This window comes from Passer montanus, unplaced genomic scaffold (assembly GCF_014805655.1).
Source record: "Passer montanus isolate IOZ18808 unplaced genomic scaffold, ASM1480565v1 scaffold24, whole genome shotgun sequence".
NCBI classification, from domain to species: Eukaryota; Metazoa; Chordata; class Aves; order Passeriformes; family Passeridae; genus Passer; species Passer montanus.
Genome location: NW_024367037.1, coordinates 11,569,010 through 11,582,164, shown reverse-complemented (window position 1 = coordinate 11,582,164; position 13,155 = coordinate 11,569,010). Strand labels below are relative to the sequence as shown.

The 13,155-nt window shown below is 33.7% G+C and overlaps 1 protein-coding gene across 2 annotated transcripts in view; it reads left to right on the top strand.

Moving 5' to 3' along the window:
- Window positions 1–11,911, top strand: part of LOC120503046 (cadherin-7) — an 86,899-nt gene extending 74,988 nt beyond the window's left edge. For both annotated transcript variants that reach the window (XM_039711177.1, XM_039711176.1), the window contains 2 exons: window positions 1,745–1,996; window positions 9,282–11,911. In XM_039711177.1, the coding sequence (XP_039567111.1) occupies window positions 1,745–1,996; window positions 9,282–9,775 (746 nt within the window). In that variant the 3' untranslated portion in view covers window positions 9,776–11,911. The remainder of the gene's footprint in view (window positions 1–1,744; window positions 1,997–9,281) is intronic.
- Window positions 11,912–13,155: the final 1,244 nt, after the last annotated feature.

Genomic DNA, 13,155 nt, shown 5'->3' with positions numbered 1-13,155 from the left:
GAAAAATGTGCAGGAATTCATGTCTTATTAATATAACTCAGGGCATAAAAATGAGTACACGATTGATGGAGATGTTTTGTGATTTGTGGGGTTTTTGTTTGATTTTTAGAAAAACACATCTTTTCAGTAACTAAGTACATCCCTTTTTGAAGAATGCTTTTGATAATGAAAGCTGCCTGTAATATTTGCACTGACTTCTTATGACTGTTTCCTCAAAGACTCCCACTGACATCCCATTTCTGTTAGTTAAAATATCTGAGAACACACTCTAATTACTGCCCTCATTAGTTGCACTGCACAGTACAGCAGCTGGGCACGTGTCAGGCAGTTTAGCTATTAGCTGTAGCAAACAGAACTAAATAGACAGGGTATTGCTCTTGCACTGCTCTTTTGTGGATCAGTACTTAGCCAGAGATACAAAGTCATCTTTTATGGATCAGTACTTAGCCAGAGATACAAAGTCATCCTATTAGTAAAACAAGAAAAGCAAACATATGGACACTGAAGGATGCTGTTTTTAGAGGCAGGCTTTGAATAATATTCAGTAAGTATAATGTGTGACCTAAAGTTCTTTCATGCAGGTCTTCCTTGCCTTACCTTACATGTAGTTAATGAAATGCTTAATTTTCTTTATATGAGCAGCTTGCAGTTTAAAACTGAAGACTCTAATAGTAACAATGATCAAAATAATAAAAGTGCATTAGAATAGGTCTGTTCAGAAATCTGACATCATGAAAAGTGTAAGTTATGAAAAGAGACCCTCTTCCAGAGAATTTATAATTTAATAAAAGTGATACTAGACTTTTGTAATGCCTGTAAAATCAGTGGAGGTAAAAGACCCAGCAGCAGCTGCCTCATTCAACATTAGTTAATTTTATGCATCTCTCGTTTGATGTTATGTCAAGGTGTTTGCATATTTTGCCAGATATATCATAATAGATGACACAGTAAGATAACTTTACTGACTACCAATATGTCTGTCTATGAATAGAGAGGAAAGTGGTTAGGTAGATAGATCAACTGAATGAATATTTACATACATGCTGGGGGATGTAATTCCCTGCCTCTCAGGAGCTCTCAATCTGTGTTGTACAGTGAGTTTTGCACATATCTTCTTGAACACACAGGCTTAATCACATAACTCAGACCACTGTAAATCTATACATTTTAGACTGATTATAATAGCCATCTTGAATCTCATAAGAGTTTGGAAACAATAGTATTTCTTTGCTGCATGCACAATTACTTTGTTTGCACATGGATGGGAATTGTTTTGCATTCAAAAATATTTCATTGATCTTTAGAAACTATTCTCCTATTAGTATGGTCATTGCTTCCATTAATATGATATCTATAGCTGTAAATAGTTGAAATAGATGCTTGTAAATTAGCTGGAAACATGTATTGAGATACCTAATCTGATCACTGAAGATAATTTTTACAATGATCTCATCTTCAGCTATCTATCCAGGCTGTGAAAATGTGAGCTTAGCTAAAAACAAATGGATCTCTGCATTTTTGAAATATTCTTTTCTGTAAAGTAAAAATCTTCTTGTTTAGTTGTGTGTGATTTTCAATTATCTTACCTCTGCAGTTTCAAAAGTGTATGACTGGGAAAGGTAAACTTGTTGAAATAATATTAATGTTTTTATAAAATCTTTAAGTAGAAGGCTATAGTATTTATAGGCTTGTGTTTCAGAAAAGTCACAGATGTTATAATTTGTCTTTTTATTCCTTTATCTAGATAATACTGCAACAGTATTAACCAAAAGAAATGGGTTTCGAAGACAGGAACAGTCTGTTTTCTACTTGCCAATATTCATAGTGGACAGTGGATCACCTTCACTTAGTAGCACTAATACTCTCACCATCAGGGTCTGTGATTGCGATGCAGATGGTATTGCTCAGACATGCAATGCAGAAGCATATATCTTGCCTGCAGGACTTAGCACTGGAGCCCTGATAGCAATATTGGCTTGTGTCTTGACACTGCTAGGTATGTCTTCTTTCTGTTACCCTTATTTTCCATTCAATGCATTGTGGCAAAATATACAAGAATATAAGCTTCAACATTCTTCTCAGCCCTCATTTCTGTGAACAGGCACAGATAGTACTCAAGAAAGAACAGCATTTTGTAACATTAACACAAAAAACTTTAGATTGTGGTTATCAGTTTAGATTCTTTGTTTCTATATCAAGCTGCCTTCAGACAGATATCAGAAATTACAGTAAAAAAAAAAAAAGTTTGACTTGCATCAAATCCAATATTTAAGAGATAGACAATGCACTGGTTTAGCATAAATATGGAAGCATGCTAAATATGGAAGCATTTGGTTTAGCATCCTCACCATATAGCCAGTATACCTTTCCCACAGGCATAACTGTTTTTAAACATTTACTGATCTGCATAGAACAAAATATATTCAGAAAATACAACAGATGCAATTTACTCATGAGAATCATAATTAATTGACATCATTTGCAGAGTGATCTTTTGTTACTTCTGCAAATGCTAGCACAGCTGGAATTTATGTTGAGCAGTGAAACTGCAGCTAGACAAAAGGCAGTGGAAAAGAGCAGAATAGTGTCAACATCCTAGTTTGCCTAGCATTTCTCATGTAATACCTAGTCATTAAAAAGTAAAAGGGAGAATAAAGGGTCAAATCAAGAAATAAAGATGAAGACTAAGGTGAACAAAAGTGAAGTTTTGGGTTTTGCCTAAAATTTTTTATGTTACCAGGGTACCTGGTTCAATACACAAGAATTTTCATCATTGTTGCTATCAATTAAGAGATTTTTCTATTTCCTGTGTGTACATACCAGTCTAAGGAAAGGGAGAAGACCACAGTCTTCTTACATTGGTATAATCCCAGTAGTCTTTTATCTGCCACTGTTATCAAAGTAATTTCCATACGTCAAATCAAGAGACTTCTGTCCATGGAAGTATTTCCAGCATGTACAATATGTCTTATTTCACACTGTGATTCATGCCACTGAAAACCACTAGAAGGACATGCTCCTTCTGCTAAAATATTTCTAAAGGACTCCAAAACAAAAAATCTGTTGCACACTTTTTTTACAGAGTAATAAAAACCACTACCTCTGCAACCAACTTACATGTATATATATATATATATATATATATATATATATATGAGATGGCATTTCTAAAGTTTTCCATCTCCGTGACATGAAAAAATCTAACACCATAAGACTTTATTCTCACTCAACACATGGTTAGGCCTAGGTTTAAGAAATGGAAGGAAATTATTGCCAAAAGTTTTAATGAACATTTTTAAATATCATTTTTCTAGTAGCATTTCTAGCCAATTTATATACACAAATGAACTTTATTGGGACACGAAGCTAAATGTTAGAGTTCAAAAAGATATAAAAATATTCTCTTATATCAACTGGCATTAGTATCAGTTAAAAAAACACCCACTTTAAACTTTAAGTTTATATACTTAGGAATAAAAGTCCTGTAACCATAGCAATTCATTTGATCCAAAAAGGAAATCTCACAATTTTTGTTATACATGAAAAACTAGTTTTTGAAGATTACATAGGAAACTGCTGTAGGTACCGTGCAACTTGGTCTGTTCATAAACCTTTCTTAAATAGAAGCAGTAGGATTTCAAGAAGACCATTGACTGGAAACAAAGCATGTTGGCACCAAATAACTTGGTTATTCTACTAGGTACACTGGGAGTCAAATACAACCAAAAAAGGACCTCTTATTCCAGTTATTTTTAAAGTATTCTGAACAAGGGTTTGGTAAAAAAATCTTGCATATTACCACCTCACCAGTGATTTTATTTGTCAAAGACTTTGGTTTTCCAAAGTCATCTGTCTGAATGCATCAACATTGTTTATCCAAAAACACATCTGTATGTGCCACTATCATTTCCAGTCTAAACTGTTCCTTTTGAGTACAGTTCAAAGCTGCAGGAACAGGTTAGGCTGTGTTTGTATGATAACCCTGGCTTTGAGTCCTGCATTTTGATATTGTATCCCATTTTAGTCTCAGCCATGCGCCAGTGTCCACAAGAAAGAGGTACCTAAGCATCCCTGATGCCTAATGAAACCCAGCTGTTTGTCCGGTCCCAGAGAGTTTCTTCTTCTCTCATTTGCTCCTAACATATGTTTTCTGGGACCAGCTGTATGGTGGAATTGCTGGGAATTGCTAGGAATTTACTTTTGTCCTTTTGCCCTTTGCAAAATTCCTGAGAAAAATGTTGAAGATCTACTAGTACAGCATAAAAAACCGGCTTCAGCTGTTGACAAATGGTTCCAGGACTGGAACAAGGGATCAACATTTTTGTGTAAGACTTTATCAGTGAAACAAGGATACAGTCTACTGGATCAATATCTTTTCCTAACCCAACATTAACACACAGTGCAAATCCAGTCACATTAATCAATGTCATCTTAATGTGGGTGCCAGTTGTAAAGTAGAGAAAGCATGAAATTTGCATAGATGGAATGAATACACGCATTCTGGCACGAGGGTATTGAATTCTCAACCAGGTCTTACTTGAAGTTAGTTTGATATACTTTTTGATCTTGCCCCATATATCCCTGTAGCTAATATATAACCATCTGTCTTTATCAAGACCAGGATTGTCTCAGTGGGATTTCTTAGTGTTACTACTTTTATTTAAGCAACCAATCAATTTTAGATAAGCACAATGTTTTCACTAACTCTAAGAAGGAAAAACGTTATTAAATTATCTTCTTTTGATAATTGCATATAACCTGTTACAGACTATTTTTTCGAACTAAAATAATTTTTAAAAGTTAACAAGATTTAAAAACAAAATATCTATCTTCATATTGACTGATGGGGTTTAAATTGTAAATTTTATTTTACAAGAAAATTCCAGTACTTTTTTAATTACTCAAAACAGCTTTCCAATTATGTGGTAAGGCTAAGTTTTACAGAAAGAAAAAATATAAAACATCATAAAAAGCATATTAAAAGGTAGATTGATTAATTTTGGACTACACATGAATTTGAGGAAAGCAAGTAGAATTTTTTTAACTTTTCTGAAAATTATATGGTAATTTAATTCAAGGCAATTTGTTTTTCAGTTAGCATCTTCCAGAAACAGTAATTGCTTTTGTAACAACTGTTTAGCATGAAATGTTTACATAAAATCACACAAACAGAATATTCACCTGTAGATAACCTAATCACTTTTGAGAGGTTAACTATTTTCTTTGTACCAAAAGCTATATTGGCACAATACTTTTCCATAATTGTTGTCTTTCATACTTCTAAAGGTAATCTATTAGTGTCACCTATTTTCTTAGGAAGACTGAAGAAAGCTTCCTATTGGTGTGCCACTAGAGTTTACAGGAATAATACATTAATAAACTTGAAAATACAGCTTTGAATCTTTTTTTTTTTTTTCAGTCGAAAGACATCCAATTTTTTATCATTATCAAAATACCTGCAAACCGAAATTAAATCAGAGAACACAACCATGATTTGTAAACAAGAAGAAACAGTTCTAGCTGTAAGAACCCTATTTTCTAAATAGGTATAATTTGTACAGATTGTGGCTATGTAATATGTGTAGGGTTCAGCCTTGCAGTTTTAAAAGTTATAAATGTGTAACTGTGAGAAAACATTTAACTAGGGGTACCCAAAGCAACACTTCCCGAAAGTGGTTGAATATGAAATGCAGCAGCTGTTTTCTGAAGGTTAGGGAGCTGATTAGGGTCACTCAGTGTGGGCATTTAAAGGTCACAGTCACTTTGCAAATATCAGTCCAAAGTGATTAAACAACAGGTATAGGTGAAGTTTGTTAAGTGGGAATTAAATTCAAGTTTCCTGAGTCTTGGCCTCTGTTATCCCCAAACGTTATCTGACTGTACTGGCAACTGCAAGGTATAACTTAAATAGGTTATTAGTACGCTGCTTAGATGGCTGGGGATCTCCAATCATCAGCTTTATGAATCATGACACACCTAAGGCATAAACCAGTGTGCAGTTCTGCTCGCAGCTGATGTGGCTTATTGCTATAGTAAATTCCTGGCTTAGGGGTGTAGTGTATACAAATCATGGTAATGCTTGTGATTTAGCTCTGTGCCTTTCTGTATAGCTCTGCATGTAGTCTTCTCTCTCAGGGACTCTCACGACTTTATGGCTTCCTTACAATTATGTTGCAGTTGCCTTGAGTACAAAAGGAAAAATTAACACTAAATCAGAAAAATATGTTCCGGTGAACTAAACCTGACTTATTACCAGATCATACCAAAATGGAAATTTCATGGTAATTCCAGAAAGCACACTGAAATGTGGCAAAGCAAAAATCCACTCTTGCATTTGAAGGTGTTTGTTTAAAGACTGATTTGGGTGTACTGAAACTAAAAACATTAAATATATACCAGGCACACGGATAAAACTCTGTATTACCACAGCTAATATAAAGACAAACAATTTTTTTTTGCTTGGTTACTGTACCTAATACTGGAAATCAATATTTGTAAAAATTTAGGTAAATCAGAAGAATTAAAAGGTTAGTTTAAATCAGTCTCTGTTAATTCTGGTTATTAAAATTTTATAATTATCAGCTTAAAACATCAATTGAGTTGTTTATTTGTTACATCACATACGAAACCTGTATAGTCATTTCATCTCCTTAATATGAGTTGGGTGCATCTGTATGAAGCCAATCTAGTGCCCTCAATATGCAATACATTCGTGCCTAAAGGTTTTCCACTGTATTATTTCTTTTGTAAGAACCATGAAATTAGGTTTTTAGAAGTTCAGACAGTCCCTAATTACTGACTTAATGTCTGCTTTTGTCATAAATGTAGGAAATAAAAGCCCACTATTACTTAATGAGAAATGAAAAAAACTTTAGAATCATTTGCATTTGATTTAAATAGCAGTGAAAATTGTTTAGTCTTGTATTCTTTTCTGCAGCTCCTCCAATGCAGCTAAAGCTTTGTTCATTTAGAGGTTAAACTTTACTGTTCATGGCTGCTGGAAAGGCTAGAAATTAATAATCTTATAAAGTTATCTAAATGCTAAAATATTTAACCTTTAGAAAGACTCCATATTTTTCTTGGCTTCAAGCAAGTGTGAGAGGTAGAAGGAACACTACATAAAACGTTCATTGTATCTTGATTTTTATTGTACCTTTAGGCAGACCTTCCTACTAAGTTTCTTATTTTACACTTATTAGCATGTCTTTAACTTTCAACATGAAGTATGTTAAGAGGGACAGTCGAGTAAAAATGCATTTATTGAGTAAAGTAAATAATTAGCTTACTTATGTGGCAATAAAAATGTGGCAGTAAATGCTAAAAACAATAATTAAGAAGTTATGCCAATAGAAATTTTGTTTGAAATATCTATTTGTACTGTCAGCAAGGTAATTTCACTTTTAAATATCTTTTATAATAAGAAAAAACATTAAGAGTGGAGTGCAGTTGTATCTGATGACAATTTTATGTTCTCTGCCATATAATTTACAGCTTATTATACAAATACCAGAATGTTTTGAAATTTCACAAATGTCACTTTAAAGGTCAATATTTCATATTATTAAACTGCTTATGTAAATATTGTTCAAAGCAAAATGCCCCAAACTATTGGCTTCTGAATTCAATACATAAAGGATGAATCCGGTAGATGCCAGGGGCAAAAAATGTGAAAGGATGATGTTGATTACGTCGTAATATAGTCATGAGACTCCTATTAGCAGATGGACTATTGGATATGTGCTTGGTAGCTACTGAGAAAAGAGGAATGAATCGTTGCCTAATATATTTGTCAAAAATTTTAGGAGAAAAAAAAAAAAAGTAGTTGCAGCTTTATTTTTAGACATGTGTGGTTCCAAAGGAAAATATAAATAGTGCAAAAAGGCATCTCTGGCTTTAGCCAGTTCCAAATAGTACCATAACATCTGTAGACATATACCACTTTCTTGCATATACAATTTACTGGTTTATTTTAACCATGTGGTCCAAATATTAAGTCATTCCTTACAATGATTAGATTGATACTGATTTTAAGATCACTCCATGAAAATGCTTTCAAGAATGGTAGTCCCATATCATGCAATTTGTGGAGGCCATTTTTGAGACTACCTAGGGAACCTTAAGCTTAATTTTATCTCTATTACCTTTTAGCTTTTGCTTTTCCATATGTTTCTACAGCATTTAATTTGCATTGTAAGTAAAGATTGAAAATGTTATCAATGCATATAATCACATAATCTTAGCATTAAATATAGTCATAAAATCAGAAGAGATAAATTAAATGTGGAATGACACTTTTCAACGTACTGTTATTTTGTCAATCATAGTGATGCCTGTGATATCCTAGGAGTGTCATTAACTCAGCAAATGTTATCCAGATGCTACAATATAGTATTAATTATTTTCTAGGAGGATGATTCACACTCCATCATGTCTCACAGATGGATGCAATAGTCACAGTATTGGTTCCATATTTTGTGTGCCACCAGTGATGTTTCTCTACCAAAACTGTATTAGAACTAGAGGAGCCTTGAGCTAGTTTCTTTCAGTGCTTTTGGCTGCCACTGTAGTTTAGTATTAGCTTTCAAGCTGAAAGAAAGTTTAGAGTTAAAATTAAATAACCAATTACATTTCTAGTACTGGTTTATCCAGTAAACTCCAGCCGTAGCAGTTCTCATTAGATATGAGGCATAAGTCTCAATGCAGTACTTTGCACTTTTCAGGAAAGTGAGATCTTATATAGAAGTGGTTTTATTCTATGAACTAAGTCTAATCGATGTTCTCCAATATAAACTTTTTAAACTTTCTTTTTCTTCACCAGATATTGATCATACACTTTAATGCTGTCACTTTCCAAAGCATGGTTTTTAAATGCTATTCCATCAATTTATGGATGTGCTTTTATCACTTGGGCATTTAAGAGTTCAGGAAAAGTTTTTTGGTTTTTAAAAAAAATATTATAATTTCTTGGCTGTGAGATTTTCATAGTCAGACTGAACCAGTATTGAAATTATATTTAGCAGACAATATAGGATATTAGAATTAGAGATGAAGATGCTAATCCTGAATGATTTGGGAAATAGATTCTTTAGGGTCTAAAAAGCTTATGGTTTAAAAGTTATTTCATAATCTGCTGGGTTTCACGTCTAACTGCATAAATTTCTTGCATCTATCTGCATAAATTCCTTGGGTTTTTGCCATATAAATTAATGGATAATTCCAACATTAGAAAAACTACAAGAAAACTTCAGCACTGCTAAAACTCTAGCTTTTCTTTGTTCCAGTTCTTGTCTTGCTGATTGTCACCATGAGGCGACGGAAAAAAGAGCCCCTCATTTTTGATGAAGAGAGAGATATCAGAGAAAACATTGTCAGGTACGATGATGAGGGTGGGGGAGAAGAAGACACGGAGGCTTTTGACATGGCTGCCTTGAGGAACCTCAACATCATGCGAGACACCAAGACCAGAAGGGACGTGACACCTGAGATTCAGTTCTTGAGCAGACCGACCTTTAAAAGTATCCCAGATAATGTCATTTTTAGGGAATTTATTTGGGAAAGACTAAAAGAAGCTGACGTGGACCCCTGTGCGCCGCCCTACGACTCCCTGCAGACGTACGCATTTGAGGGGAACGGCTCGGTGGCAGAGTCGCTTAGTTCTTTAGATTCCATCAGCTCAAACTCTGACCAGAACTACGATTACCTCAGTGACTGGGGCCCTCGTTTTAAAAGGCTTGCAGATATGTATGGGACCGGACCAGAATGCTTATATTCCTAGCCTTGGAACCTCTCTCTGAAAATGCACTGAAGAATATTAAAACAGAAAACTTAACGTAACAGACTGAGGAAAGTTGTAAATATTTTCCCATTTTTAAAATTTTAGGTTGTTGGTTTTTGTTTTTTTTTTCTGCCTTGGTGGAACATATCTTCATTGGACTTGTCCTAGGGACTGCACTGACCACACAGAATATGAGCATTTGGTGGCATTTTTGATAAAATGAAATGCTCAGCCACGTTCAAATAGATAGCAACCCTCAAGTACCTGCAGAGGCAACTCACTTTCAAGAGTATGTTATGCAGTCACCTCAGTGAGCTGGTGATACTCTGTAGATGCCTTCATAATATTACTGTATTGGGAATACAGAGTCTCTGTTTTAAGAAGAAATAAATTTTCAAATATATAACTCAATACAATATTACACTACATTGTATTTACACAAGCAAGGGTTTTTTTAGTAAATTTTCTTTACTATGTGCATACAGCTTTCTAGAACAAAACCAGAAAGACTGATGAAAACAAACAAAAGCCCAGGAAATGTTTTTTGTGTTTCTCATCAGTTTCTTCTGAGCTACTTAATTAGAAATCTCTGTAATTGTCTGGGTAGTATTTGAGAAATTATTGTTTGTACTAAGAAATTCCACAGTATGTCATCAATTTACAAAGTAGATTAAAATCCACATAAAATGATAAATATGGAGGTGTAGTCTTATGGATGGGAAGTTTTGTGATGCCCATGTAGGTATAGAAAAGGTGTTGCTATCTATTTGCTATTTTTTATTCTCTCTTCTGATTTGTACAGGAGAATTTATCCTTTTTTATTATTGTTTGACATAAAGTGTTATATTTATTTTGGAACTCCAATCTCCACTAAATTCAGGTCCATTTTACTGCCTCATGGTTTTAGACTTGTCAGAACATGCTGATTTTTCTCCAGTCTCAGATAAATGTAGGAAATGAAGCATGGAAGTGGAGAAATTACAGTAAACAAGGCTACCCACCATTCATCTCACAGAAAGGGGAGCAGCTCCAAGGATGTGCAGTTGTTCTTCTGAGCCATTACAAAGTCTGAGACATTTAAAGAAGATATTTGTACATTGAATTTTTTGAAAGGAGACTACAGAGGTAGCTGGGAGTGTCTTTAATGCAAGATTTAATTTTCAAGGTTAAACATGCTATATGCTTCAAAGACTGTAAACACCTCGATCTTCTCCTTCCCTTCTCTTTTGCTGCTGATGAATCACAGTAAAAGATTTTTCTATTTCTTTCTTATGTTAAGCAATGTAATACTATTAACTTCAGAGGTCATCTTTAGATCCTGCTGCACATAAGTATTATTTCCCCAAGGTGTTAACTCACTACAAGTAATTTCTATGCTGGTTCAGGAGTGCCAAAATGGAAGGACAACTATTGTTGGCTAATATGCTGTATGATTTTGAAGTAGGTTTTCTTAGAATAAGACAACTTTTTTAATGGTTCTGACAATATTTATACTTCATCTTTCATGATTTATTACTAGATAATAAGACATATATTCAAGTAAAATAGTGGGTTTAGGTATTATTTCAGATTTTTTTTTTGTTTTAGATAAAATGTAGATGAGTTCCTAAATTAGAGTCTGTTCCTGCAAATTTTTTGATTGTACCTAACTTGAAATTACTTGATCTGCCTGCAATTATTGAGAGGTACACTGAATTGTTTACAAAACTGTGTTTGTGAACAGAAGGTGCCCCACAGAGGATGATGCTCACTCTAAAAGTACTTCTTTCTGAGAGAATGATCCTTGTACTGAAATCCTGATATATGAGTGATGGGAGGCTGGGGGATGGGAAATTATCATTAAGGCTCTGTAATTTTTGCAGCCCAGCATTATCAGTTAATTATGTGAAAGTGGCCTTCAGCTCCAACAGAAAAGAAAAATAATTTTAATCATCTACAACATACTTAATTTGAGTTACATGTTAATAGACAATCATTGTTTCATAATTCAGTAGATTTGCTTCTAGTTGTATGAAATATATATATATACGCATATATATATATATATATATGACAGATTTTGTAATGGAACTGAAAGATATCGTCCATGACTTTTAGTCATACATGTAAGATTTTCAATAAAAATATTAAAAAATAGGAAAAAAATAACCATGTGTATACAGTTTAATGAGAGCAAGATATGCTGCAGAATATAAGCAGGTATGAAATCAGAAAGGTTCTGAAAGAACTGGTTTTTGTTAATCTCCTTGTTCTTTGTGGGAAGATAATTCATGCATGTGGATTAAGATGTCAAAAATGCTGATTTTAGCACATAACATTCACAGGAGATTTAAATGTGGTTTAGAGTAAACAGCCCAATTTCTTTGGTTTTCTACCTTCTGCATCTGTAAAACCCCTCAAAACCTCCACTATTAGGTAACTATGTTAGTGTGGGGTTTTTTTGATGTGCTTTCTACAACAACAACAAAAAAAAACAAAACCCCAAAAAAAAACCCCAAAAAAACCCAAACCAAACCAAACAACCAAAAAAAAACCCCAAAAAAACAAAACACACAAGCCACCCCCCCCCAAAAAAAAAGCTTCATTCTGATACTATAAAAATCTTTTGCACATGCATGTTTTCTGTTGCACAGTTCTAATTTAATTAAGTTTGCTGATACATTCTACATGCTTACCTGCTGATTGTATTGTTGCAGTAAGAAAGGAAGGTGGAAATCCCCATGTTTTGTGACAGATAATACTATAGCATACACATAAGGGTGTGTGTAATATGCATACTATATAATGTTCACCAAAAATTACCACAACTATAGGTTTTTACAGTTTGTAATCTGATTCAAATTCTTTTGTTGAGTATTATTTATGTTGCATAGCTGCATGGCATAAAGTATATTCTACTGACTAAAGAGTATAAAATGAAAAAAATATTTCCTCTGTCCTGGATAGGTAATGAAATTATATGGGCAAATTAATTAGAAGAAACCTTTAAAAAGACTTCCAATCATACTTATTTATTTAATTTTCTGAAGAGCTTCAGTACCTAACTAGAGGGTTCCTAGGTAAAAATAGGTCAAACATTGCAATCACTCCCATCTTACAGTGGAATAACATGTCTTTCCTTATGCCATACGCTAATGGAATAGGCTTACTTTAAATTGAGATTTTCAAGAATGCTAAAAAGTGCAGTTTTAAGAGTGCTACTAAAATACCTCTACATAAAATTAAGCTGTTTGAAGAAGACTTAAACTAAAGACCTCTTACTCTGTTTTGACCAATGTGAAATCTACTGGATTCAACAGAGTCAAACAATGGACATTCTGATTAATATTCCCTATTCAAAAGAATAAACTTAATGTACTTACTCTAGGTTACATTCCCAC